The 24,608-nt window shown below is 45.8% G+C and overlaps 1 protein-coding gene across 1 annotated transcript in view; it reads left to right on the forward strand.

Annotated features, from left to right (window-relative positions):
• ARHGAP31 (Rho GTPase activating protein 31) overlaps positions 1 to 24,608 on the forward strand; it is a 529,796-nt gene that overhangs the window by 472,444 nt on the left and 32,744 nt on the right. The window contains exons 8-9 of the mRNA XM_078656718.1: positions 11,061 to 11,185; positions 18,056 to 18,115. Coding sequence (XP_078512844.1) covers positions 11,061 to 11,185; positions 18,056 to 18,115 — 185 coding nt within the window. The remainder of the gene's footprint in view (positions 1 to 11,060; positions 11,186 to 18,055; positions 18,116 to 24,608) is intronic.

Raw genomic sequence — 24,608 nt, forward strand, 5'->3', positions numbered from 1 at the left:
TGCTGTGAGTTCAGAGTTAGCAGTGTAAGTGCTGAGTGAAAGGTGTGACCCCGTTAGTATGTGAGAGTTGGTGACCAGTGTGTCCTTGTGGGTGAAAGGCAGATGTGTAATGGGTGGCTAGATTCCCGGGTGAGTGGAGGGCGAATGGTGAACCTGTGTAAGTGCAGGGTGAGGAATGAGCTGTATAATGGATGACTATATTCCTCTGTGAGTGGAGGGTGAATGGTAAACCTGTGTAAGTGTAGGGTGAGGAGTGAGCTGTGTAATGGATGGATAGATTCCTGTGTGAATGGAGGGCGAAAGGTGAACTTGTGTAAGTGCAGGGCGAGGAGTGGGCTGTGTAATGGGTGGCTAGATTCCTCTGTGAGTGGAGGGTGAATGGTGAACCTGTGTAAGTGCAGGGTGAGGAGTGAGCTGTGTAATGGATGGATAGATTCCTGTGTGAGTGGAGGGCGAATGGGTAACCGGTGTAAGTGCAGGGTGAGGAGTGAGCTGTGTAATGGATGACTAGATTCCTCTGTGAGTGGAGGGTGAATGGTGAACCTGTGTAAGTGCAGGGTGAGGAGTGAGCTGTGTAATGGATGGATAGATTCCTGTGTGAGTGGAGGGTGAATGGTGAACCTGTGTAAGTGCAGGGTGAGGAGTGAGCTGTGTAATGGATGGATAGATTCCCGGGTGAGTGGAGGGCGAATGGTGAACCTGTGTAAGTGTAGGGTGAGGAGTGAGCTGTATAATGGATGGCTAGATTCCCGGGTGAGTGGAGGGCGAATGGTGAACCTGTGTAAGTGTAGGGTGAGGAGTGAGCTGTGTAATGGATGGATAGATTCCCGGGTGAATGGAGGGCGAAAGGTGAACTTGTGTAAGTGCAGGGCGAGGAGTGGGCTGTGTAATGGGTGGCTAGATTCCTCTGTGAGTGGAGGGTGAATGGTGAACCTGTGTAAGTGCAGGGTGAGGAGTGAGCTGTGTAATGGATGGATAGATTCCTGTGTGAGTGGAGGGCGAATGGGTAACCGGTGTAAGTGCAGGGTGAGGAGTGAGCTGTGTAATGGATGACTAGATTCCTCTGTGAGTGGAGGGTGAATGGTGAACCTGTGTAAGTGCAGGGTGAGGAGTGAGCTGTGTAATGGATGGATAGATTCCTGTGTGAGTGGAGGGTGAATGGTGAACCTGTGTAAGTGCAGGGTGAGGAGTGAGCTGTGTAATGGATGACTAGATTCCCATGTGCGTGGAGGGTGAATGGTGAACCTTTGTAAGTGCAGGGTGAGGAGTGAGCTGTGTAATGGATGGATAGATTCCTGTGTGAGTGGAGGGTGAATGGTGAACCTGTGTAAGTGTAGGGTGTGAAGTGAGCTGTGTAATGGATGGATAGATTCCTGTGTGAGTGGAGGGTGAATGGTGAACCTGTGTAAGTGTAGGGTGTGGAGTGAGCTGTGTAATGGATGGATAGATTCCTGTGTGAGTGGAGGGTGAATGGTGAACCTGTGTAAGTGCAGGGCGAGGAGTGGGCTGTGTAATGGGTGGCTAGATTCCCGTGTGAGTGGAGGGTGAATGCCGAACCTGTGTAAGTGCAGGGTGAGGAGTGAGCTGTTTAATGGATGGATATATTCCTGTGTGAGTGGAGGGTGAATGGTGAACCTGTGTAAGTGCAGGGTGAGGAGTGAGCTGTGTAATGGATGGATAGATTCCTGTGTGAGTGGAGGGTGAATGGTGAACCTGTGTAAGTTCAGGGTGAGGAGTGAGCTGTGTAATGGATGGATAGATTCCTGCGTGAATGGAGGGCGAATGCCAAACCTGTGTAAGTGCAGGGTGATGAGTGAGCTGTATAATGGATGACTAGATTCCCGTGTTAGTGGAGGGTGAATGGCGAACCTGTGTAAGTGCAGGGTGAGGAGTGAGCTGTGTAATGGATGGATAGATTCCTGTGTGAGTGGAGGGTGAATGGCGAACCTGTGTAAGTGCAGGGTGAGGAGTGAGCTGTATAATGGATGACTAGATTCCCGTGTGAGTGGAGGGTGAATGGTGAACCTGTGTAAGTGCAGGCTGAGGAGTGAGCTGTGTAATGGATGAATAGATTACTGTGTGAGTGGAGGGTAAATGGTGAACCTGTGTAAGTGCAGGGCGAGGAGTGAGCTGTGTAATGGATGGATAGATTTCCTGTGTGATTGGAGGGTGAATGGTGAACCTGTGTAAGTGTAGGGCGAGGAGTGAGCTGTGTAATGGATGGATAGATTCCTGTGTGAGTGGAGGGTGAATGGTGAACCTGTGTAAGTGTAGGGTGAGGAGTGAGCTGTGTAATGGATAGATAGATTCCTGTGTGAGTGGAAGGTGAATGGTGAACCTGTGTAAGTCTAGGGTGAGGAGTGAGCTGTATAATGGATGACTAGATTCCTCTGTGAGTGGAGGGTGAATGATGAACCTGTGTAAGTGTAGGGTGAGGAGTGAGCTGTGTAATGGATAGATAGATTCCTGCGTGAGTGGAGGGTGAAAGGTGAACCTGTGTAAGTCTAGGGTGAGGAGTGAGCTGTGTAATGGATGGATAGATTCCCGCGTGAATGGAGGGCCAATGGTGAACCCGTGTAAGTGCAGGGTGAGGAGTGAGCTGTATAATGGATGACTAGATTCCAGTGTGAGTGGAGGGTGAATGGCGAACCTGTGTAAGTGCAGGGTGAGGAGTGAGCTGTGTAATGGATGGATAGATTCCGTTGTGAGTGGAGGGTGAATGGCGAACCTGTGTAAGTGCAGGGTGAGGAGTGAGCTGTGTAATGGATGGATAGATTCCCGCGTGAATGGCGGGCGAATGGCGAACCTGTGTAAGTGCAGGGTGAGGAGTGAGCTGTATAATGGATGACTAGATTCCCGTGTGAGTGGAGGGTGAATGGTGAACCTGTGTAAGTGCAGGTTGAGGAGTGAGCTGTGTAATGGATAGATAGATTCCTGTGTGAGTGGAGGGTGAATGGTGAACCTGTGTAAGTCTAGGGTGAGGAGTGAGCTGTGTAATGGATGGATAGATTCCCGTGTGAATGGAGGGCCAATGGTGAACCTGTGTAAGTGCAGGGTGAGGAGTGAGCTGTATAATGGATGACTAGATTCCCGTGTGAGTGGAGGGTAAATGGCGAACCTGTGTAAGTGCAGGGTGAGGAGTGAACGGTGTGAATGCGGATCGATGTACCCCTAAACACTCTAGGTAACTCACCCCGTCATTGACGCATGGTAACTGAGGTTCTGGGTGTAATTTAAACTAGGATTATTGTGAAGTCAATCAGAGACGTATGGTGGAGAAAATACACTATCGGTGATCCTGACTCAAAATGTTATGTTATGTTACAATGATTTCTGAAGCTCACGGCTGCCCCTGAAGAGGCTTCCGGGCGCTAATCATGGAAGAGGCTAAGCAGTGATAGAAGCCAGAGCATCAGCTTAGATGTAGAACAGCAGGTCTTGACAGTGCTTAATTTGTTAACAAATAAATGCCGGGGCTCTCGTCAGGAGCCCACTACAGCTTGCACCACACATTGCCCCTGCCATGCTGCCAATGACAGTACTAACACAGCTACTAACCAACACACTCTTACAAGTTTGACAATTTGTACTGTTCCAGGCCCACAAAGCTGTAAGAATGGCATGGGCGACAGGTAATAGTCAGTTTTAGTGTATAATATTAATTCAATATACACTAAAATAACTATTACCTGCTGCGCAAGTCATTCTTATAGACTTTGGGGGCCTGGATTAGTCTGAATTGTCACACTTGTGTAGTAGTTGTGTTGTTCAACATTGATTATTCTGGTCATCTCTAAATTAGACAGACATCAGCACCTTGTGGCAGACTGTCATAAGCTTCGGTGTTGACAATTGAGTGCCAGTGCCAGGAACTGTAAATGTCTGGCACAAATTAAGCTTCAACTGTTTTCGAAATTGAAGGTGATTTTAGATGTTTCTGTTGGTGAAGTGGCATAGAGTTCCATAGGGTCAGAGCTAGGACAACGAAGGACCAATCTGTTCTGGCTCTGATGTGGTGAGGGATGCGAGCCAGGGTTAAGATCAGCAGAGTTCCTCTGCTCCAATGCGTGAGAGGAAGAGAGTAGGACAGCGCCATATGTATTAAGATATGGCGCTGTCTGCTCTTTACCTAGCAATGGTGCCCATTCAGGCTGCCTCGTGCCAAACACACACCTTTGCATGCAGTTACCGGACTGTTCCCATGAGGCACAGGGTCAGACTGATTTGCATACGGCCATGTCTGAACTGGGGTGGCAGAGTGGGCTAAAGAACGGTGATGTATTAAACCCAGATCAGTTGACTGGGGGTGAGTGCTTGTATTGTCAACGCTCCGTCCATCACCACCTTTGGTTTTGCTTTGTTCGCCATAAGTTCGCAGGGTATGCTCAGACGTGAGTCCCTTGCTCACTTTGCCACTGGATTCAAGCAAGCCGGGCTGAAGAAGGCTGTAATGCCAGAAACCGGTCCTCGGAAGCTTGTTTCCGGTCCAGGAAAGGCATGGCTTGGCAGTTCGGGCTGGACTGTTCCCATGAGGCACAGGGTCAGACTGATTTGCATATGGCCATGTCTGAACTGGGGTGGCAGAGTGGGCTAAAGAACGGTGATGGATTAAACCCAGATCAGTTGACTGGGGGTGAATGCTTGTATTGTCAACGCTCCGTCCATCACCACCTTTGGTTTTGCTTTGTTCGCCATAAGTTGGCAGGGTATGCTCAGACGCGAGTCCCTTGCTCACTTTGCCACTGGATTCAAGCAAGCCGGGCTGAAGACGGCTGTAATGCCAGAAACCGGTCCTCGGAAGCTTGTTTCCGGTCCAGGGAAGGCATGGCTTGGCAGTTCGGGCTGGACTGTTCCCATGAGGCACAGGGTCAGCCTGATTTGCATATGGCCATGTCTGAACTGGGGTGGCAGAGTGGGCTAAAGAACGGTGATGGATTAAACCCAGATCAGTTGACTGGGGGTGAGTGCTTGTATTGTCAACGCTCCGTCCATCACCACCTTTGGTTTTGCTTTGTTCGCCATAAGTTCGCAGGGTATGCTCAGACGTGAGTCCCTTGCTCACTTTGCCACTGGATTCAAGCAAGCCGGCCTGAAGAAGGCTGTAATGCCAGAAACTGGTCCTCGGAAGCTTGTTTCCGGTCCAGGGAAGGCATGGCTTGGCAGTTCGGGCTGGACTGTTCCCATGAGGCACAGGTCAGACTGATTTGCATATGGCCATGTCTGAACTGGGGTGGCAGAGTGGGCTAAAGAACGGTGATGGATTAAACCCAGATCAGTTGACTGGGGGTGAATGCTTATATTGTCAACGCTCCGTCCATCACCACCTTTGGTTTTCCTTTGTTCGCCATAAGTTGGCAGGGTATGCTCAGACGTGAGTCCCTTGCTCACTTTGCCACTGGATTCAAGCAAGCCGGGCTGAAGATGGCTGTAATGCCAGAAACCGGTCCTCTGAAGCTTGTTTCCGGTCCAGGGAAGGCATGGCTTGGCAGTTCGGGCTGGACTGTTCCCATGAGGCACATGGTTAGACTGATTTGCATATGGCCATGTCTGAACTGGGGTGGCAGAGTGGGCTAAAGAACGGTGATGGATTAAACCCAGATCAGTTGACTGGGGGTGAGTGCTTGTATTGTCAACGCTCCGTCCATCACCACCTTTGGTTTTGCAGAATGGCCTTAAGACTTCTGATAAATGTGTTTAATGCAGGAATTAATTTTAGTGCTCTGAAGTGAAACACTGTCACATTATTATTGTTTAGGAGTTTAGAAACAAGCTGTATCATTTGCTTAGCTCTAGTTTGTCACTCCCTTTTACTTTTATGCTTGCCCGCCTGCACATTTTTCTCTGATATACATGCTCCTGTTGTTGCAGCAACAACCCTTTACAAGATTAGGGAGAATAGAAAGAAGTGAAAGCACAAACTCAAGACTTGTTAATTGATGGTCTTTTGAATACCTGTGACATACTTTGAATGTGTGTGAGATATCGGCCCCAGCCCAACCCACAACACCTCATGAAGTGCATCTTTCCTGGAAGCTGAAGCTGCACAGACCGGGCTACGACAGACGGCTGGGGGGATAAAGGGGAGAGGGTTAAGCTGTTTCAGCCCAATGGGCGTTGCACTCCTGGTAGGAGCTATTATTGGAAGTGCCCAGAGAAAGAAGACATCATTTTGAGGGGAGCAGGATTTCACTTTGCCACCCTAGCATTGGTGGAATTGGAAAACGTTTACTCCAGGAACCCATATTTTGGGGGTAAGGTGTGGCAGATGATAGGAGGTGTAGTCACAAGGGGTGGAGCTTGAAAAGCAGAGTCTGACAGACAACTTATATATACATTAAAAAAAACATTTTCTTCAAAGAAATTGCCAACAAGGACAAATATATCTTACTTAATTGGTCACCAGGAGGCTGCATTTTAAAATAGCTTATAGTGTTAAGACACCTGCTGCACTGAGGGGAGGGACCCTAGACCCTCACAAGGGTCCTACAAGGACTTGGGAGATGTGACCCCATAAGCCTCTTTGTATCCTCAAGTAGACCATGTCGCAGTGAGATAGTAGGTGGGGTCGGTCCAGTCTATCATTTCCGTCTTGGGCTGTTTCTTGATCTTTCCAGTTAGGGACTGACTGATATTGACAATGTTACTCACATTGTAGTGAACTGCAATATCTATTTGCCCCGTGTAAGCTCTCAGCTTGTTTAAAAACTGAATACAGAATTGTTACCAAAAAAGATGTCACCTGCATAGATCTTTGTGAGCCCTGCAATTTTGAGGTGATTAATGTGAGAAATTGGGTTGTTGGTTGAGGGGATGTGAGCCCTTCTCAAGCAAAGGCAACACTCCTCGTCAGAGTGAACCACAAAAGGTCAGTAATTTAACCTGTGCTTAACCCTCTTGGAGTTTTGAACAAAAGCAGTCCTAATCAGGCTCAACTTCGAGACAATGTATAAAGCATTTATCCAGCACTTAAACAGTAATAAAGTGACAAAACGCAAGAAAAATCCCACACTAATTTTGAAAAAAGTACAATAAAAAAATATTTGACACTAAAACAATGAAAATCCAATTAGTAGAGTCAGACTTATGAGGTTTTGAAGGTTAAAGTGAAAAATTGCACCTAATGATTAAAGCACCAACAACGTACATATAGTCACACGAGAGCAGAGTAAATTCGAAAGTTATGGCCGACCACAATGTAGCACGGTTCTGATACGTGAAGTAGATTTAGCCCGGTATCCACTTACCTCCGGATTTAGAAGAAATGTTGTTGGAAAATAGTTGAAATGGTAACATTCAGGGGACAAGGCAACCAGCAGTGTCTGAGGAGGAGGTGTCATAGTCAACTTAGGGGCATATTACCAACGATTAGCGATATTTATCGCTAATTAGGCTTAGCAACACATTTTTTATTGCTAAGCATCGCCGGAAAATATCGCTGAGATAACGTACTATTAGCACTGTTTATCTCCAAAGCGATACATTTTCCGGCGATAGCGTGAATATCGCTGAGAATACAGCGATATTCACGCATTAGCGACAAAATGCTCTTAGCCATGTTATCCACCTCCCATTGGATAACATGGCTAAGAACTGGTCCTAGCAGGCGTTAGTTTTTAAAGATATTCGCGCTTAGCGCAAATATTTCCAACGCTACGCCTGCCTTGTTAATAGGCGAATATGACGTTATCGACTGCTTTCAGTCGCTAACGGGTTGGGTACACCCACTTTGCATGTCATTAGCGATAAACATCGCTGACATGCAAAGCGGGCCCCAAACCGCTCGCAATCGCCTGAAAGCTGTCGCTAACATCAGTTAGCGACAGCTTGCTAATAGGGCGACAGAATTATCGCAGCTTAGCGGCCGAAAACGGCCACTAAATCGGCAATAATTGTCTATCGCCCCCCTTGGTAATATGCCCCCTAGTCTCTTTTTCAGAAGTCAAAAATCTCCACGGGACAAAGCTGCAGACTGTAGCTAACAATGGCTCCATGAGGCTGGATGCCTCTTCTGCAAGGAGCCGCAGTATAGGATTTGCTGCTGCAGAGAAAAACATCGCAGGAGCTACTGCAAAGTCATGCTCACTGGTGAAGCACCTTGGGTGAATCGGTGGGCAGGTAGGTCCTGTTCTTCTCTCAGTTCTCAGAGCAACTTTTTGGCAGAAAATTGTCTAAGTCCCAAGTTTTGTATTTGGGCTTTTTGGGCACCTTTATCACCACTCCCACGGATCCAGGCCTGGAGGGCACAACTTGGAGGGTGAGGACTCACTCTGACTGGGTCCAGGTGCTGTTTCAAAATAGTTGAAGGCTTTTCTGTCCCTGCAGCTCTGAATTGAAGGCCAGCCGACTAGCCCCTGGAATCACTCTGGTAACCCTGGGTTCAAGCAGAAAAGCAGGTTTCAAACAGCAGAGCAGTCCTTTGAGGGTACAGGGTAGTCCTGAAGAGTGGGTCTGAGGGTCCTAATTGTTATACTTGGTGCCCGCTTTGAAGTGGAAGACACTTCTGGAGTTTTTCCCCCACAGATGATGTTGGATAGTCTCATGATATATGAGGGCACATAAGGCTAGTTTGAAGTTCTTTGTGTGTGGGCTGAGGCAGTTACATTTGTAGTGTAAGTGGGGTTGTGTACAGCTTTGTCCCTCCCTTCCTGTCAGGATTACCCACCCTGACAATACCCTAACCCCTTTTTGTATGACCATCTATGAGGAATACACAAAGGCCAACTACAGTTACCTATTTGACCTAGGAAACAGGCTGCAGGCACCCAATGGTAGGAAAAGAAAATTCTAAATTTCTAACAGTGGCATTTTCGAAACTGTTGCTTAAAATCCAACTTTCCAATTAAAGGAGGCTTTAAATTACAATTCCCTAGACACAAATCATGATATTTCTACCTGATCCCAAACAAAAGGTATCACTTATTAAATGTAATAATGTAACTCAATGTTATCCTATGATAGAGGTAGACCTCACAGTAGTGAAAAAGGTTTTTGTTTTCTTCTACTACCAGGACATGTAAAACTTAGTACACGTTCAACTTTTTAAATATACTGCACCCTGCCGAAAGACTGCTTAGGGCCTACCTTAGGGGTAACTTATATGTATTAATAAAGGAGTTTTAGGTTTAGCAAGTGGCTTATTTCACTTGGTCGAATTGGCAATTTAAAACTGCACACAGGCTGCAATGGCCACCCTAAAACATATTTTAAGGGGCTACTTAAGTGGGTGGCACAATACGTGCTGCATGCCCACTAGAAGCATTTAATTTACTGGCCCTAGGTATATGATATAGCACTTTCATAGGGATTTGGAAGAAAATTAAATATGTCAATTAGGTGCAAGCCAATTTTACCATGTTTAGGGAGTGAACACAAGCACTTTAGCACAGGTTAGCAGTGGTAAAATGCACAGAGCCCTAAAGCCAACAAGACCAAATCCAGCAAAACAGAGGCAAGGGATAAGGCAAAAAGTTTGGTGAAAGACCACAAAATGTTGACTAGCCTAACAATTCTAATAGCAGTAATATAGCTGTTTTGTCCAATCAAAGTTATGACTGATGAAGTACCATAGATGGTTAATGTGCCTGTTGCACGGCACATCGTGTAACATGCGGATCACTGGATTGTATTTCATGTAAGTAGGTAAGAGGTCTACTGCTTGACACCAAGATCATGTTAATTCCAGTACATAAGCTGTAGTCCTTCTAATGTAGCACAGTGACCTAATTACCGGCATCAAGGAGTTGCATGCAAACTGTAAGTCATGCTTTAGCTCCATATTTTTTTTTATCTCAATCTGTTGTTATTCTAAGATTGCAAAGAAGGGGATCCTCTGGGAATTAGTAAAGTCTTGTTCGTACAGACAACCCCAAGCACTGCATTAATTTGTATATCCTGACTTTGAATTTATCCCGACTGTTCACTCACAACATAAAATGTCTACGAGTATGGGCAATATGTGATTCATACACCTTATTATCCTCGTTGTCTTAAGTAACGTTTCCTGTGCATTCATTTACACACATGTATGATTTATTGTGTCTGTCGGTGATGTAAAGCACTCTAACACCCTATACTAGGAGGAGTAGTGATATAAAAAAAGAAATTAAAAAGAAATTAGTAGATGCCATTTAAATCATTAGTAGCGTAATTACTCATACACTCAGATATATCTTGCATTCTTACAGTGCATGCACAGTTCTTACATGGGGGCTTGAATAAAGTTAAAAACCTGCCTCCAAATCATAGTTTCTCCAAAGTACATGTGACGTGATAAGCTATGTGCCTTTGTTTCCTTCCATTGCATTGCCACCTAGGTGTTAGGCTAAAGATGGCTTCCAGTCAGGATGACACTTGAGCAAAAGATCAAATCAGGCCTTTGTTTGTGCCAGACTGAAAGTGAAAATAAGAAAGATTCCTTGCTACCAGAAGATTGCTGCACCGAACGGAATGCAGTCAACATGCGGGCGCTGCAGAATTGTGCCCTGTATGTCAGAAAATATCACAAGAAAAAATCGAGCATATCTCCCTGGGTTGGCCGAATACTCCTAGGTGGCTTGTCATCTGGATGTAGTCCTTACAAAAATCTACATAAATAATGACAAACATAAAAAAAACTCAATCTGTAAGAAGGGCATCTTGAACTAGTACACCACGGTTCACCACGGGGTACTTCACCTCGAAGTAAACCCCTGAAGCCATGGGCCCACATCTTGGAAAGTTAGGGCTAAATTATGAACACATTTTCCCATTGACACAGAATGGGTAAAACCCTTTGATGCATCTGGCCCCTAATGCTGAATTGAGCCAGTGCCAAGACCAGAATGGGCTTCAGCAGAGTCCCAGACCTGTGTTAGCCCATGATTCAGAAACAGCAGTCCAGTGACGTTTATTTATTAAATCTACAGGGTGCTTTTAGCCAAAGTACCAACTGCAAAAGGTCATTAAACATTACGAAATAAAGATGTCAAGAGCATTGTGAACAAAATCATGGTAACATAGTATACAATTAACATTAGTGAGCAAATGCCAGGCTCAGATCTTTTGTCATTTCTGTTTTTCAGGAGGAAATTGTCCACAAAGTCTAAGAAATGGAAGTCGATATTCAACCTTGGCCGCTCGGGTGCCGAATCCAAGTCCAACCTCAGCCGTAAAGGGAGTGTATTTGTGAGAGGCCAGAAGATGTCAGGTAAGAAAAGAGTTTCTTGGGGCTTTTTTCGAGTCTTCTGTGGGTATTCGTATTTTTGAAGAAACACACGTTTTCATGAAGCTGCCTGCCCGAGGAGTAGAGTTTTGGCTTTTCTGTGAACACTATGCACTTTCCACACACGTTAAATTGAATACATTTGTTTTTTTTCCCTAATATTTCATTTCTTAACTTTTCTCGTGAATTTCTTAAGTCTTATGATTTTTTGAAAGTTTGTGTTAACTTTTTAATTGCTAAATAACAGACATCATAGAAGGTTACAAAGACAAGGCCGAAGTTCAACATTGCAGCTTCTGCACTGTATGTCATGCGGAAATCTCCACCTAACATATCAGTATGGAAACAAGATGTGACCCATACACATGCAGAATATTCACGCTATGAAAGCTGGTAACAGCCATGAGGAATTTAAAGATGGAGATTCTGCATCAGTCTGTCAGTTATTCTGATGGTCCTCAAATCAGATGCTGCAAGAGGTCTAAAAGCATGCTACTCTGTCCTGATTGGAGGAAGACAGCAATGTTGGATCCTCCTTCCGTGCCTCTGGTGATGCAGTTGCCCAATCTAGAGCTGCATGAATGGCATTGGATATGACAATGTTTGGTGCAAAATCCACCAGAGATAATGCGGGTCAACATCTCATCTGTGGTTCATATCCCTCATCGTATTTGTCAAAGTTACTAGCATGAAAGACCCCTATGGAGAGCCTGAAGTCTGATGTCTGCATCCCTGACGTGCTGTGAAAACCCTTCAACGTGAGACATCATTAGTGGGTACTGACTATGTACCCCACTTTACAGGTATATTTCCAGTGTCCAAGTTAGATAGCTAAAATACCACCATATCACACTGACATTGGCAGCATCTTAAACCAAAGGTCTGCCCCAAGCTGCTCCTCCTAAGCGGCAGACGCCCAGCTGGGTCAAGAAACCACGACTGGCGTGGCAGCAAACAGTAGATGCTCCGTAGACTGCTCCAGCCAGGGCCACTACAAGGAGACATCAAATCAGAATCCGAGTGCAGCTTTTTGATAAAGAATTTTCAATTCCTTGTACATTCTACCGCTTTTGCTTCCTTACCACCCCCCTATGGGTCTCAAGTCCCTTCCTGCTGTGGTCCTTTACCTAACATCACTTACCTAATACTAGCCCTGTGTCGAAGACCGATGGCCGTCTATCTTACCGTAGTGCACCACCTGGCCACTACGGGAACCAGAGCCAAGACCTTCACCCCAGTATTCTTTTTCCGATGTATGTCGAACCGTAGATCTGTGTTGGGTGGTCTATAAGATGGTGTCCTTCCTATAGTGGTGGTCACATCATAAGACTCATTCCTATTGTGTTTGACGCGGAGGTCACAATATAAAGCCCCATCTAACAGAGTTGGTCAGAGAGATCACAAAGTAAAAGCTCAAGTCCTACTATATTTGTTATGGAGTAAGACTATTCAAAGCCCGCACTATTGTATTTGCACGGGGTCTGCGTTAACAATGTCTCTATCAGTCATGAGCCATGCAACCAGTTCAAAGACGACAATCTCAATTGCTGACCAATCAAATATCTGTAAATACGATCAACAAAAGATCAGAGGCTCATCCTTGGGGCTATTTAGTACTGTATCCAAAATAAGCACTTGACCCTCAGGGTAGCGTGGCAGAGTACTCTAAGACTTACTCAGAAAGGGCGTGTGGGTTAGAAATTCAAAACTCCAAAAAGCACAACTAACAATAAAGCATATCTAGCAGAAGCTTTTACTTTAAAAAAGAAAAGGTACTTTAACCCCTTAAGTGCTGCTGTCGGCCATTGGACGTCACAAGCACTACCTTCGTAGTGCTGTGCACGTCCAATGGCCGACGCGGCCCCGCCTGTTTTTGAGGAAGTGCCGCACTGCCGCGAAATCGCGGCCGCGGCCAACGGGTTAATACACACACGGCTACATGCTACATTTACAATTACAAAGGTAAATAATGAAAACCAGGTCCAGCTATAATTTCCTAGGCTGGAAATCTGTGTAAGATTAATTCCTAGTGTAAAGCATCACCCCATGGTGTTTGTCGTGAAGTTCACAATGTAAAACCCTTTCATGTAGTATTTGTCAGAGAACTCACAACGTAAAACTCCTTCCTGTTGTATTTCTCAGAGAATCCCCTTCCTAAAGGACTTGCACAGAATTGAAAATGCAAAACTCTTTTTGTGTCACAGGCCTAACCATGGGATGTCGTTCAGTCTGTATTTGACATGTGGTCTTCGATAACATTCTCTTTGTCAGTTGTGACCCGCAACCCGCCTAACCTAGATCAGCATCAGACCGACACACACAAAGGCAAACCCCTCCCTTTATCCCCCCCCATTCTCAGCCCCCACTTCCACCCATTAACTAATCACACAGAACACACCACCTCCATCAACTCAACTACACCCCCTCAAAAAAGAACCATCTACAATCCCACTTCCCCCCCAGTCTCACCCCCCACTACCCAACCTCCACCCCCTTCACCACTAATAAACGCCCATCCTCCACCCTGCACTCTCCTCCTACCACCAATACTCTCATCCACACCACCAACCTCTCCCCTATGTCATCCACGCCCGACCCTCCCATCCCCACCTCCAACACATTTCCCACACTGGACTACATTACGGCCTCCCTCCTCCAGCTCAAAGAAGACATGCACATCATCAAACAACAACTACTCTGTCTATCACACTCCAGTCACCCCTCACCCAACACCCTCCACCAGATCAAACAAGACATTCACATCATCAAACAATTACTCAGCACACACCCCAGACACCCCTCACGCGCCTCCACCATCACCTCCCCTCCCAACTGGTCCTCCACCCGGGCGGCGAACTCCCGCACTCGACGCCCACCGCACTGGACCTCAATCCCTGTTCACAACCGCGAAAACCGACCCCATCGCTCCTGCAACCCTCTCTCGGACCTCGACACAATCACCCTCCTCCGCTCCTATGACTCAGCTCCCCATAGCAACACACCCGACACTCTCACTGCCATTCCTACGATTCACTCCAATCCCCTTAGACCCCCCACACTGAACAAGAGAATCGCTATCCATAGTAACCTGAGTAAAGTCCCCCTCGCTCTAGAACCCCCTTCCACCCTCGACACACCCCGTCTCAAATGCACTCTCCTCAACTGCAGATCAGCCGCCAGACACTCCTCCGCTATCGCCGATCTCATCCTAAAATTGGATCTTGACTTAATCATCATGACTGAAACATGGCTAACAGAATCTTTTACACCTATAATGGACATTCTGGTTCCCCCCAACTACCACATCACCAGACTTGACAGGTCTGGCAATAAAAAAGGTGGCGGAATCGCATGTATATACAGGAGCAACCTCTCTGTCTTGAAAGTAACTTCCCCTTCCCTACCCTCCCCAACCTCCTGTGAATACATCTGCCTCGATATTATCAGTGAGGGCAAACCGATCTGCACTCTTCACGGCGTTTACCACCCACCCGGCGACAACCTTACCTTCTCCCAACAAATCATGGATATGATCTCAACCAACTCCGGGCGACAACTCACACAAATATACCTTGGTGACTTCAACCTCCACTGGAACGATCATAATAATGCGGTGGTAAAAGGTCTGAAGAATTTCCTTAACGCCCTTGACCTCACTCAAATTTGCAACAGTCCAACACACGAGAAAGGCTCTATCCTCGACCTTATCATCTCCAAAGAGGCCTCTATCCAACTCGAATCTATCCAACCCTGTGACTGGTCAGACCATCATATTATCACATTCTTCATCAATGAAAAAGTTAAATTTAACCCTGTTCAATCCGCCAGGCCCAAAGTCTGGAAAAGAGACATGAAAAAACTAAACTCAAACTCTCTGCCCCCCAACAGCTGCAACTTACTACTTCCTCCTACTGGCGTTAAGGACGTCCAATCCTTGACTGATCACTATCTTAACACTATGACCTCAATAATTAATGAAGTCGCACCCTTGCAGCTAAAAAAAGCCTCCGCAAAAATTTCTAATCCCTGGTACGACGGGAGTCTCAATGAAGATAGACGCGCCATGCGAATGGCAGAGCGCACCTGGAGATCAGCTCCCTCTGCACTGAACCTAAAAACCCTGAAGAAAAAGAGAAATGCCTACTTCAGGAAAATAAAACGCTCAAAATCAGACTTCTTCAGACGTCAGCTCGACCAAGCCAAAAATCGTCCGAGAAAGCTGTTTGAGCTTATCCGAACACAATCCAAAGAACAACCCCAACCTCTCAACACTATGTGCGAAGCTCCCTCCTGCGAAGACTTCGCCTCTTTCTTTAACCAAAAAATTGACAACATAAAGAATGATCTCCTCATGGACGCAAGCTTCTATCCCAAACCCCACTGCATAGCACCCACTAAACCAAAAAACAATGCCACTTGGTCAACCTTTGTCACCTACACGGAGAAAGAAATTGGCAGACTGCTCAGCACTCTGAAACCATCCAATCACCTCACGGACCCCCTTCCTGCTAACGCTGTCAAAGTCCTTACCCCGTCGCTCCTCCCACTCTGGACTAAAATCATTAACAGCTCACTTCAACAAGGGACCATTCCCGACTCCCTCAAAGTTGGACAGGTCAGACCTTTGCTAAAGAAACCTACAGCCGACCCCTCTGACCTAAACAACTACCGTCCCATTACCAACATTCCGACTCTTGCCAAACTGCTGGAAAAATGCGCACAAATACAATTGACTAAACACATTACTCAGTTTGATCTCCTCAACTCTCATCAATCAGGCTTCCGAGCAAATCACAGTACTGAAACTGCTATGACTCACATAATTGACGACGCCCTTCAAAGATCATAACGATACCTGCCTCCTCATCCTCCTTGATCTCTCCTCCGCATTTGACACCGTCAAACATGAGAATTTACTTGAACTATTAAACACAAGAATGGGCCTATCTGGAACTGTGCTCAAATGGTTCATGTCCTTTCTGCATAACAGGTCGCAGAAATTCAAGAGCAACAACTTGATGTCCGCGCCAAGACCTGTATCGCTAGGCGTACCACAAGGATCCTCCCTATCCCCAACTTTGTTCAACCTAGTTATGGAACCTCTCACCACCTTGCTACAAGAATCCAATGTACACTTCCACATGTATGCTGATGACACCCAACTTTATCTCAAACTACAATCACCCAAAGACATCACGCTCTTGAACTCAACGATCAGAAGCACCCAATCCTGGCTGGCCGCTAATCATCTCAAACTCAATGCCCTTAAAACAGAGTTCCTTCTGATCTCACCTCCCGCGAAGATCACTACCGCACAAATGTGGCTTAAACACCTAACGGCACTCAATGTTCAACCCACCATCGTGGACTCAGCAAAATCTTTGGGCATAACACTTGACACCAATCTCAGCATGCAGGAACACATCAACAAAGCAACTAAGGGAGCGAACTACCAAATCAACACCCTTAGGAAACTTAAACCCTTCCTTCCAGCCAAAGACTTCCAAACTGCGGTACAATCACTAGTCATACCTCGAATAGAATACGGCAGCACCGCCCTCTGCGGTCTCCCCCTAGCTACTACGGCACCCATAAGAGCCTCTTTAAACGCCGCAGCGAGACTTATCACTGGATCGAAAAAACACTCACACATTTCCCCTGACTTCAAATCCCTGAACTGGCTGCCTTTTGAAGCCAGAATACACCTGAAAATCGCTTGTTTGACGCACAAGGCTGTCCACCTGAGCTCACCTAGATACCTCGCTCAGAAGCTGACGATTTCTGGAGGCTCCAGAAACACTAGAGGCACAAACAATCTTTTGCTAAAGCCTAAAAGATTCCGCAAGGAAAAAACGTATAAACGCTCTTTCTCAGGAATGGCTCCCAGGATTTGGAACTCACTCCCCCCTGAAACCAGGCTCATCCCCTCTACCATACTTTTCAAGAAAGAAGTAAAAGCGATCCTCATGGCTAAATACACTTGAACCACTACTGGGGATCAACTTCAAAGACTCGATACTGATCTGTACTACTTGTTCGAACCCTTTGCATTTTTGTTTGACTTTGAATTTGACTTACTTGATTGTTTATGATATCACTTCACTGTACTTTTAACACTATGATGTATCTGTGTATATATGCTCCCCTCCTCTGTAAAGCGCTCTGATATCTGCGAAGATCTTGTATGCGCTATATAAAACTTTCAAAATAAAAATAGAGTGAGCAATGGAACTACTTTGGTGGGCTAACACAACTGCTGGGCAATCAAGATGCTGTAAGGAAGAAGAACATCAAATGGGCAGGGCTAAATCACTGTTTCTGAACTGCTTTTAAAACTCTTTTGTGATTGTGTAAGCTCTGGCAGACATTTGTGCTCTCAAGCCAGACGTTACAAAATTCATCATTTAACATTCCATTGACAATTATTAAGAACGCGTTATAAAGCATTTTAACAAAACCTTAAGTCTTCAAAGAACCCTAAATGTACCTCAAAGAACAAACCCAACTCTGCATTGCTGAGATGATTATTAAAGAAAGCAGTTTTCAAAGTATAATTGTGGCACTTGTTGCTGTGGGTCGCATTTTGAGCACACCCGGGGGTAGATGGGGTGCTGTGAGGGGAGAGGGTCTTTCCTGGAAGCTTTGCTCCTTTTACACTAACCCATGAGGTCCTCGTGCTTTAGTGAAGGAATGATAACCACATATCTAGAGTGATTGTAGAACTGGTTATATTATTAGTGAGTCAGTCCACAACTCTGCCACTCAGTTGGACTGACGTCTGTGGACCTCTTTCATTTCTCTTCTGAGTAGATACCTTTTGTTTGTTCACTAATCATGGATTTTTTATTTCCACAGAAAAAGCCACCATCCGGCCAGCAAAAAGCATGGACTCGCTGTGCTCTCTCCCCGCAGAAGGTAAGACCAGGCCGCGTGGACGGGGTATTTGTGGGGGGGGGGGAGTATAGCTTTATGTTTGTTCTCCATTGAGACCCTCGCACAAAAGAGGGCACAAAAAACCCCTGGTGCAACCTGTGCTTGCATTGGGTGTACTCCTTGTTTTTTGGTCCCAATTTTCCATTCCATTTAAAAAATGGGGAAAACCTGGCCTAAACAGTATTTGCACCAGTGATGTGTTTTCCAGACTGTCGCCCAGGACTGTATTTTGCACCTTAGGTGGCTGTGTGTTGTCACCATGAGCACCAGTGCAAAGGACTTCCTTGTTTCGTTTTTGATACTTGATATGTTTATTTAGTACCCTATATGATTGATTTGATGTGCATAGCTGCAAAATCGTCCCCTGTAACAAAATCGGCCACAACCGGCCCTGGCAAAAAGCTCGGCCGCTCCCAGGGGGGCCGACGGAGCTCTTTGCCAGGGCCAGTTTTGGTTCCCAGTCGGGCCCTGAGCATCAGTACTCATTGCAGTCATGCCCAAGCTGGGAGTCGGCGTTAAAGGGGTGCCACCGAAGAACACTTCCACCTCATTTCTGGTAAAAGATCACCCTCTTCACCCTACTAGTAAATGTAAATTGTAATGTAAATTGATACTTGTACAGCGCACTACTCACCCGCAAGAGTCTCAAGGCGCTTGTACGAATACCACTGTGGAACCCATCCTGGCTTTCCCTGTGAGGTGTCCACTCCTGGGCACCCCCAAGGTGGAGGCCAGGCATCCTTAGCGTTGTGGGGCCCGTTGTGGAGATTACGCAAGCTATTGCCCAGAGTTGCAGAGTGGGACTCCATGATTGGAATCGGCACCGAGGCGAGAATTATCAGGTCCATGGAATTTTGAGCCCAAGACCCACCGAGGCGGGGAATTGAACCCTGGTCCCGGGCTAGACCTCTGCATCAGGGTCTGCCGCTCTAACCATTGAGCCACACTTCTCCACTACTTCTCCCCTACTAGTGTGAGAGGTCTGCTAATATCATGTTAGCGGTTGTGTTTCTAACTGCATGTTTAAATGAGATAATTGAATATAGAAGCACTTTTGGAATTGTTAAATATGCCAGAGCTGTCTTTTGGCTACATTCCTAGTGAAACCCTACTGAAGCCCTCGTAGTTTAGCCAACAGCACATTGCATTTTGTGGCTTTCAGTTTTGTATTTAACATTGCTAGAATGGGCTCAAAAATACCAGCTTGCAAAATTTTTTTCGCTAGAAACACAGGACTGGCTCAATGTGTCACACATGACCAGATGCCAACTTGGTATGATAATGCGACAGAATAACATAAATAAAAGAATTTGCCCAAATGTATTTGACGCCATATTAATTCCCAAAAGTGTTTGGCTGGTTTGATTACAACACTTTTCAATGTGACACATAGGATGTTATTCTAAGAAACAAGACAGAAGATGGCATCAGGAAAATTCTCACTCGAGATGTTTTCACTTTGCTTTTGTTACTGGAAGGGCGAGATTTTGATCAATACCTTAGCACTATTGATCTAAACCTCGATCTGGTCGACTGAACCTTTGTTGCCTGTCTTTAAGGTACAAAGTACATCCATTTCCAAGTTAGTTCACCCAATAAAGGACTCTACTCCCAAAGATCACAAACAACTTCTAGCTTTCAAAAGTTTATTGTAAGGAAATGATAAGCTGCAAATACAGGCATCTCAGAATGAGATTCACGAGATACACAGGTCCAATTACATACATGTGCTCTCGGAAAGCCCTCAGACGAGCAACGGAAATCACTAACACAAGTTCTAAGAATAATAAAGCTATCAGCATTGACGCATATCTCTCCTTCATTTAAGTTGGAGGAAAACGCACAGGTTAGGCTGTCCCTACCCTGCTCTAGATGGTATCCCTACTTAACCAAATCCCAACCTAACAAAGGTGTCAGCAGTGAATGACCCCAAGGGAAGTCACTCACTCTAAGTCTCTTGGTGAAAACCTATAGTTCTCCAGTCATGACCCCTCTCTGCCTACCCATCCGCTCTCTAAAGGGTCCTCAGGTATCTGCTCTAACTCCACCCAGGGGTGCTGTCCCTAATACAAAACAGTCAACAACATTTGAGACGCCCCTTTCGAGACGCCCCTCACGTGGTGTAGCTTCTGGCTTTTTCCATGATGCTTTGTATTGGGCCTCATACGTTAGAGTTGACCTTGCTTCTCAGACTCTTCTCCGGCCCGCTGATACCCCTTAAACATTCCGGAACCCTCCTCCATGTCTGGGCCGTCTACTGAACAGACCTCTATTCATTCATTTATAATTGGATCCCCCCTTTCCTCTTGCAGACAGATATCTGCAGCCAAGAACCCAACTCTCATAGACTTCCAAAATAAAGGCTTGCAACATTTCTCAGCCCAGACATGTACGTGTAAATCAATGTTAAAACATTTCAGGCCTACAATATTTCTCATAATGATTATAGCATTCAACTTCTTCATTAATTAAAGCATGTTAATACTCTTATTCTATTATTCAGTAAACATTTTTATAAATCCTGGCCCATTAATGCAATGACCAAAACCTTAATACAATCTGTGTCGTGAAAAGAAACATCTTCCCTTTCCCTCCAGCTCTGGCCCTGAGGCCTACCACATTCTGCGTTTAACCACCTACCATCTTACATTTTAACAGCTACACGACATGGATTCAGGAATAATCACATCTAATAAAATCATATAGTGTCACACATTTCTGTATTAGTTCCACTTCTACTTAAATCTCTATTTTAGCTATACATTTAGAATATAATTGCAGATACTATTAGCACTCATGGCATTTCTCCTCATGATTTGTGCTTACTACAGGTAGGTGTGATGCACTCATACATTTAGGTCAGTTTGCGCTCTCTCAGTTCCCCCCTTTGATGACCTCTCGGGGTCATCACTAACATTTAAACTGCAGTAATTGGCAGCATAACTTGTCTCTGCTCTTCCAGAGCCCTCAGACTCCTGTACTGATTATCTTGTATGGCAGCCAATCTCTGCAGCTGCTCTCTTTGGGCCCTTTCAGACCTTCTTACTCGGTACCATTTGAATACCCTCACCAATCCCCACAATATGATCCCACAGACCAATATTATGATGACAGGTTTTAGAATATACCACACAAAGCTTTTGCCTAAGGTGGAAAACCACCCACCAACTGCACTCATTCCGTGGCCCACCTTTTCCCAGACATTTTCTCTACTCAAGTCTTCGATCTCCTTGTGAATAGTAGTTATGTTCCTAATAACCTTCTCAAGGGGTTTTGAATTGTCTGGAATGTAAGTGCAACATTCCTGGACCTTCAAAGCCTTACAGACTCCGCCCTCTTTTGCTAGTAGGACATCTAATGCAAGACGGTTCTGAAGAACCATAGCCCTTATCGATTGCATCTCTCCTTCTACCAGCATTAAGGACTGAGCAGTGCTGGCAGACAACCTGTCGACAACTGTTGCCAGTCGTCTAATTTTAACATCATTAAGGATTACTCCCAAAAGAGGGAACATAGCTCCAAAGACATCTCCAACCATTTCGGCATCTCCTACATCTCTCCTTCCCCTCGATGATGTCTTGCCCTCAATGATCACTAAGTCTTGTGCATGATATATTTTGGGGAAGACAATTGCTAGGTAACATGATCCATACCAGTTATCAGGTAGTCTCACGTAGGCATTTCTTCCACATACAAAATACACATTTGGAATCACTTGCATTCCCTTCAGGAAATCTTTAGTATAGTACTCTATATTGAAAGCATGTTCACAGTCAACTTCTCCAACGTATACATTTTCATAATACGTTTTGGCTCGATGAAGACATAGCTTTCCTCTCTGCGTTTTATCTAAAGCTATTGGACCACTACTACCCTTTCTCTTGTGTGCCTTCTCTTCCTCGGTCCAATCTGTTTTCCATTGTCCTGATTTTTTCAAAATCTTTTGTCTCCTATAACGATCATCCACTTGCCCTATGAACTTCTTCTCGACTTCTGACACCTTGCATGTCAGGTTATTTCTACGGGCATGTGAAGTGTCTAAGGTAATCCAAGGAATGAAGAACTTGGCCAATCTGTCTTCACTCTTCCAGTAATCCCATTTGTTCATCTGCTTATAATTTGGGACTTCTGGCAACACTGAATCATAATTGGAGAAATAGTATTCAAAACTATCTCTCTCATAAAATATACTAAGCAATAAGCTACATGTAATGCCATATGTCAGCGGGAGGTGATGATATCGAATTCCCTCGTCTACAGACGCCGGCAACTGCATGCAGACGTAGCAATCCTTAACCTCCATGGCATCCACGTATTCATATAAGAGTTTAGCATAAGCATTTGACCTAAAGTCTCCTTGGGACTCATCTACGTGTAACCTGCGGGCTTCTGCAGCTAATAACGCTCTCTCTTGAGTGTTTTCCCCTTTTTCACCAGCAACAGTGGGTGTAAGCGTTTCTACAGATTTCACATCAGTTACCTTTGCCTCTTCCTCATGTCCCTTTACATAAGAAATTGTTACCACTAAAGCTATTAATATTATCACTCCTACTATTAGTGTACCTATTATACATTTTGCTCTGCGGTTCGGGGTGCCGGCCTCCATTTCGTCAAACAATATGGCTCTCTCTTATCTTAGCAAAAGTTCTTTTCCTCTCGTTCCTTTACAGTCTCTTTTTAATCCTTTTGTCTTTAGAATCCACACAACTGGAAGCTGACAACCTTCTCCGCAAAAGTCCTTTAACAGTTCAATAAAGACAACCCTAGCCCTTCTCCATCAACTCAAGGGAAGTTCCCTAAAATTTTCTGCTTCCTGGGCGCTAGGTAATCTTCTTTTTCTGCTTGCTTTATTTACAAAGTCCTTAACAGTCTACTATCAGATTTGTTGTTGCAGCTTCAATAGCATAGTTCAATATTTCCAAACGAAGATTGTGCTCTTCATGTGCTGTTATCGTTGTACCAAAGTCGGGGAATTGCAATTCTGAAAGAAACATGTGTTTTAACTTACTGAGGCGGGGAGGTCTGGGGAGCATGAATGTTAGTGACCCTTCTTGTTCGACACCGGGTACCAACAGTCGTATTTCCACGGTGATAATGGGCTCAGAACTGGACACCACCACCGCTCGGATCCTCCCTGTCTCCGGTTTCACAGACATTTGTCGCCAGATATGTCCACTCAGGTGTGGAGTATCTTCTGTTTGGCACACGCACTCTTCTTGACCTTCTTCGGTCTGGTGCTTCAGCGCCCTGAGCACCTTCTTCCGGATCTGAGTCTTCTGATATCGGAGGAAGGGTTACTTCTGGAGTTGACCTCAGGCTCGAGCTCCTTCTTTGCGGCCAATTAGCTTCTCCACGTGCCCTTCTACTCCTTCTCCTTCTTGTCTGTTCTCTCTCTCTTTCAGACCTGTCAGGGTCTGACTCGTACTCCCAGCTACTTTCTCCTTCTGTAGCGTCGTCTGTTTCGCTGTTGTACTGACCGTCCTCAGCTTGGTCAGACTCGTTCCCTGCTTCCGCTGGCACCTCTACAGCTTGGCTAGCCCCCTCTATGGCTTCTCGGTCCTCTGCTGGACGTCTATCCGAGAGAGGAGCTGTTTCTTCCAGAGGTGCTGGAACCCTTCGCGTATGTGACGCGTGAATCCAATTGGGCAGGCCTCCCACCTTCACAGCTGTGTTCGTGATCAGGATGATCTGGAAGGGCCCACGCCAACGAACATCCAGACAGCTTCTTCTCACATGTTTTTTCACCAGGACCCAGTCCCCAGGATACAGGTCATGGCACGGGCCCTGGCACGCTGGAACCTCGGCAGCCTGCACCTGAAGGGACACAGAACGAATGGCGTCAGACAGCCCCTTACAATAGTCCAGGATCATATCATCTGTGATATTTAACAGTGCAGCAGTTGGGACAGATGGCAGCCTCATTGCTCTCCCCATTAACACCTCATGTGGTGACAACCCTGTTCTTCTGTCTGGGGTACTACGAAGGCTCATGAGGACCAATGGCAAGGCGTCAGGCCAACTCAGGGTCGTTGAGGAGCACACTTTCGCTATCCTGGCCTTGATCGTGCCATTGATCTGCTCCACAATCCCTGAGGCTTCTGGTCGGTAACTGCAATGCAACTTCTGGTCTATATTGAGTGCTACACAAATCATCTTCACAAGCTCGCTGTTAAAATGCGTTCCCCTATCTGATTCCAAAAAGGCCGGCACCCCGAAGCGCGGAATGAGTTCTCTGAGCAGTAACTTGGCCACGGTGAGGGTGTCGCACCTACGTGTAGGGTATGCCTCAACCCATCTGGAGAACACACAAACAACCACCAGGACATAGCGGAGGCGGTTGCATCTTGGCATTTCAATGAAATCTATCTGCATTCTGTTGAATGGACCTCCAGACCTTCCTATGTGACTCAGTGTAACTGGTGTTCTTTTTCCTACGTTCAGCTGCTGACAGGTCACACAACGCTGGCACACTGCT

Source organism: Lissotriton helveticus, chromosome 8, assembly GCF_964261635.1.
Source record: "Lissotriton helveticus chromosome 8, aLisHel1.1, whole genome shotgun sequence".
Lineage (NCBI taxonomy): Eukaryota > Metazoa > Chordata > Amphibia > Caudata > Salamandridae > Lissotriton > Lissotriton helveticus.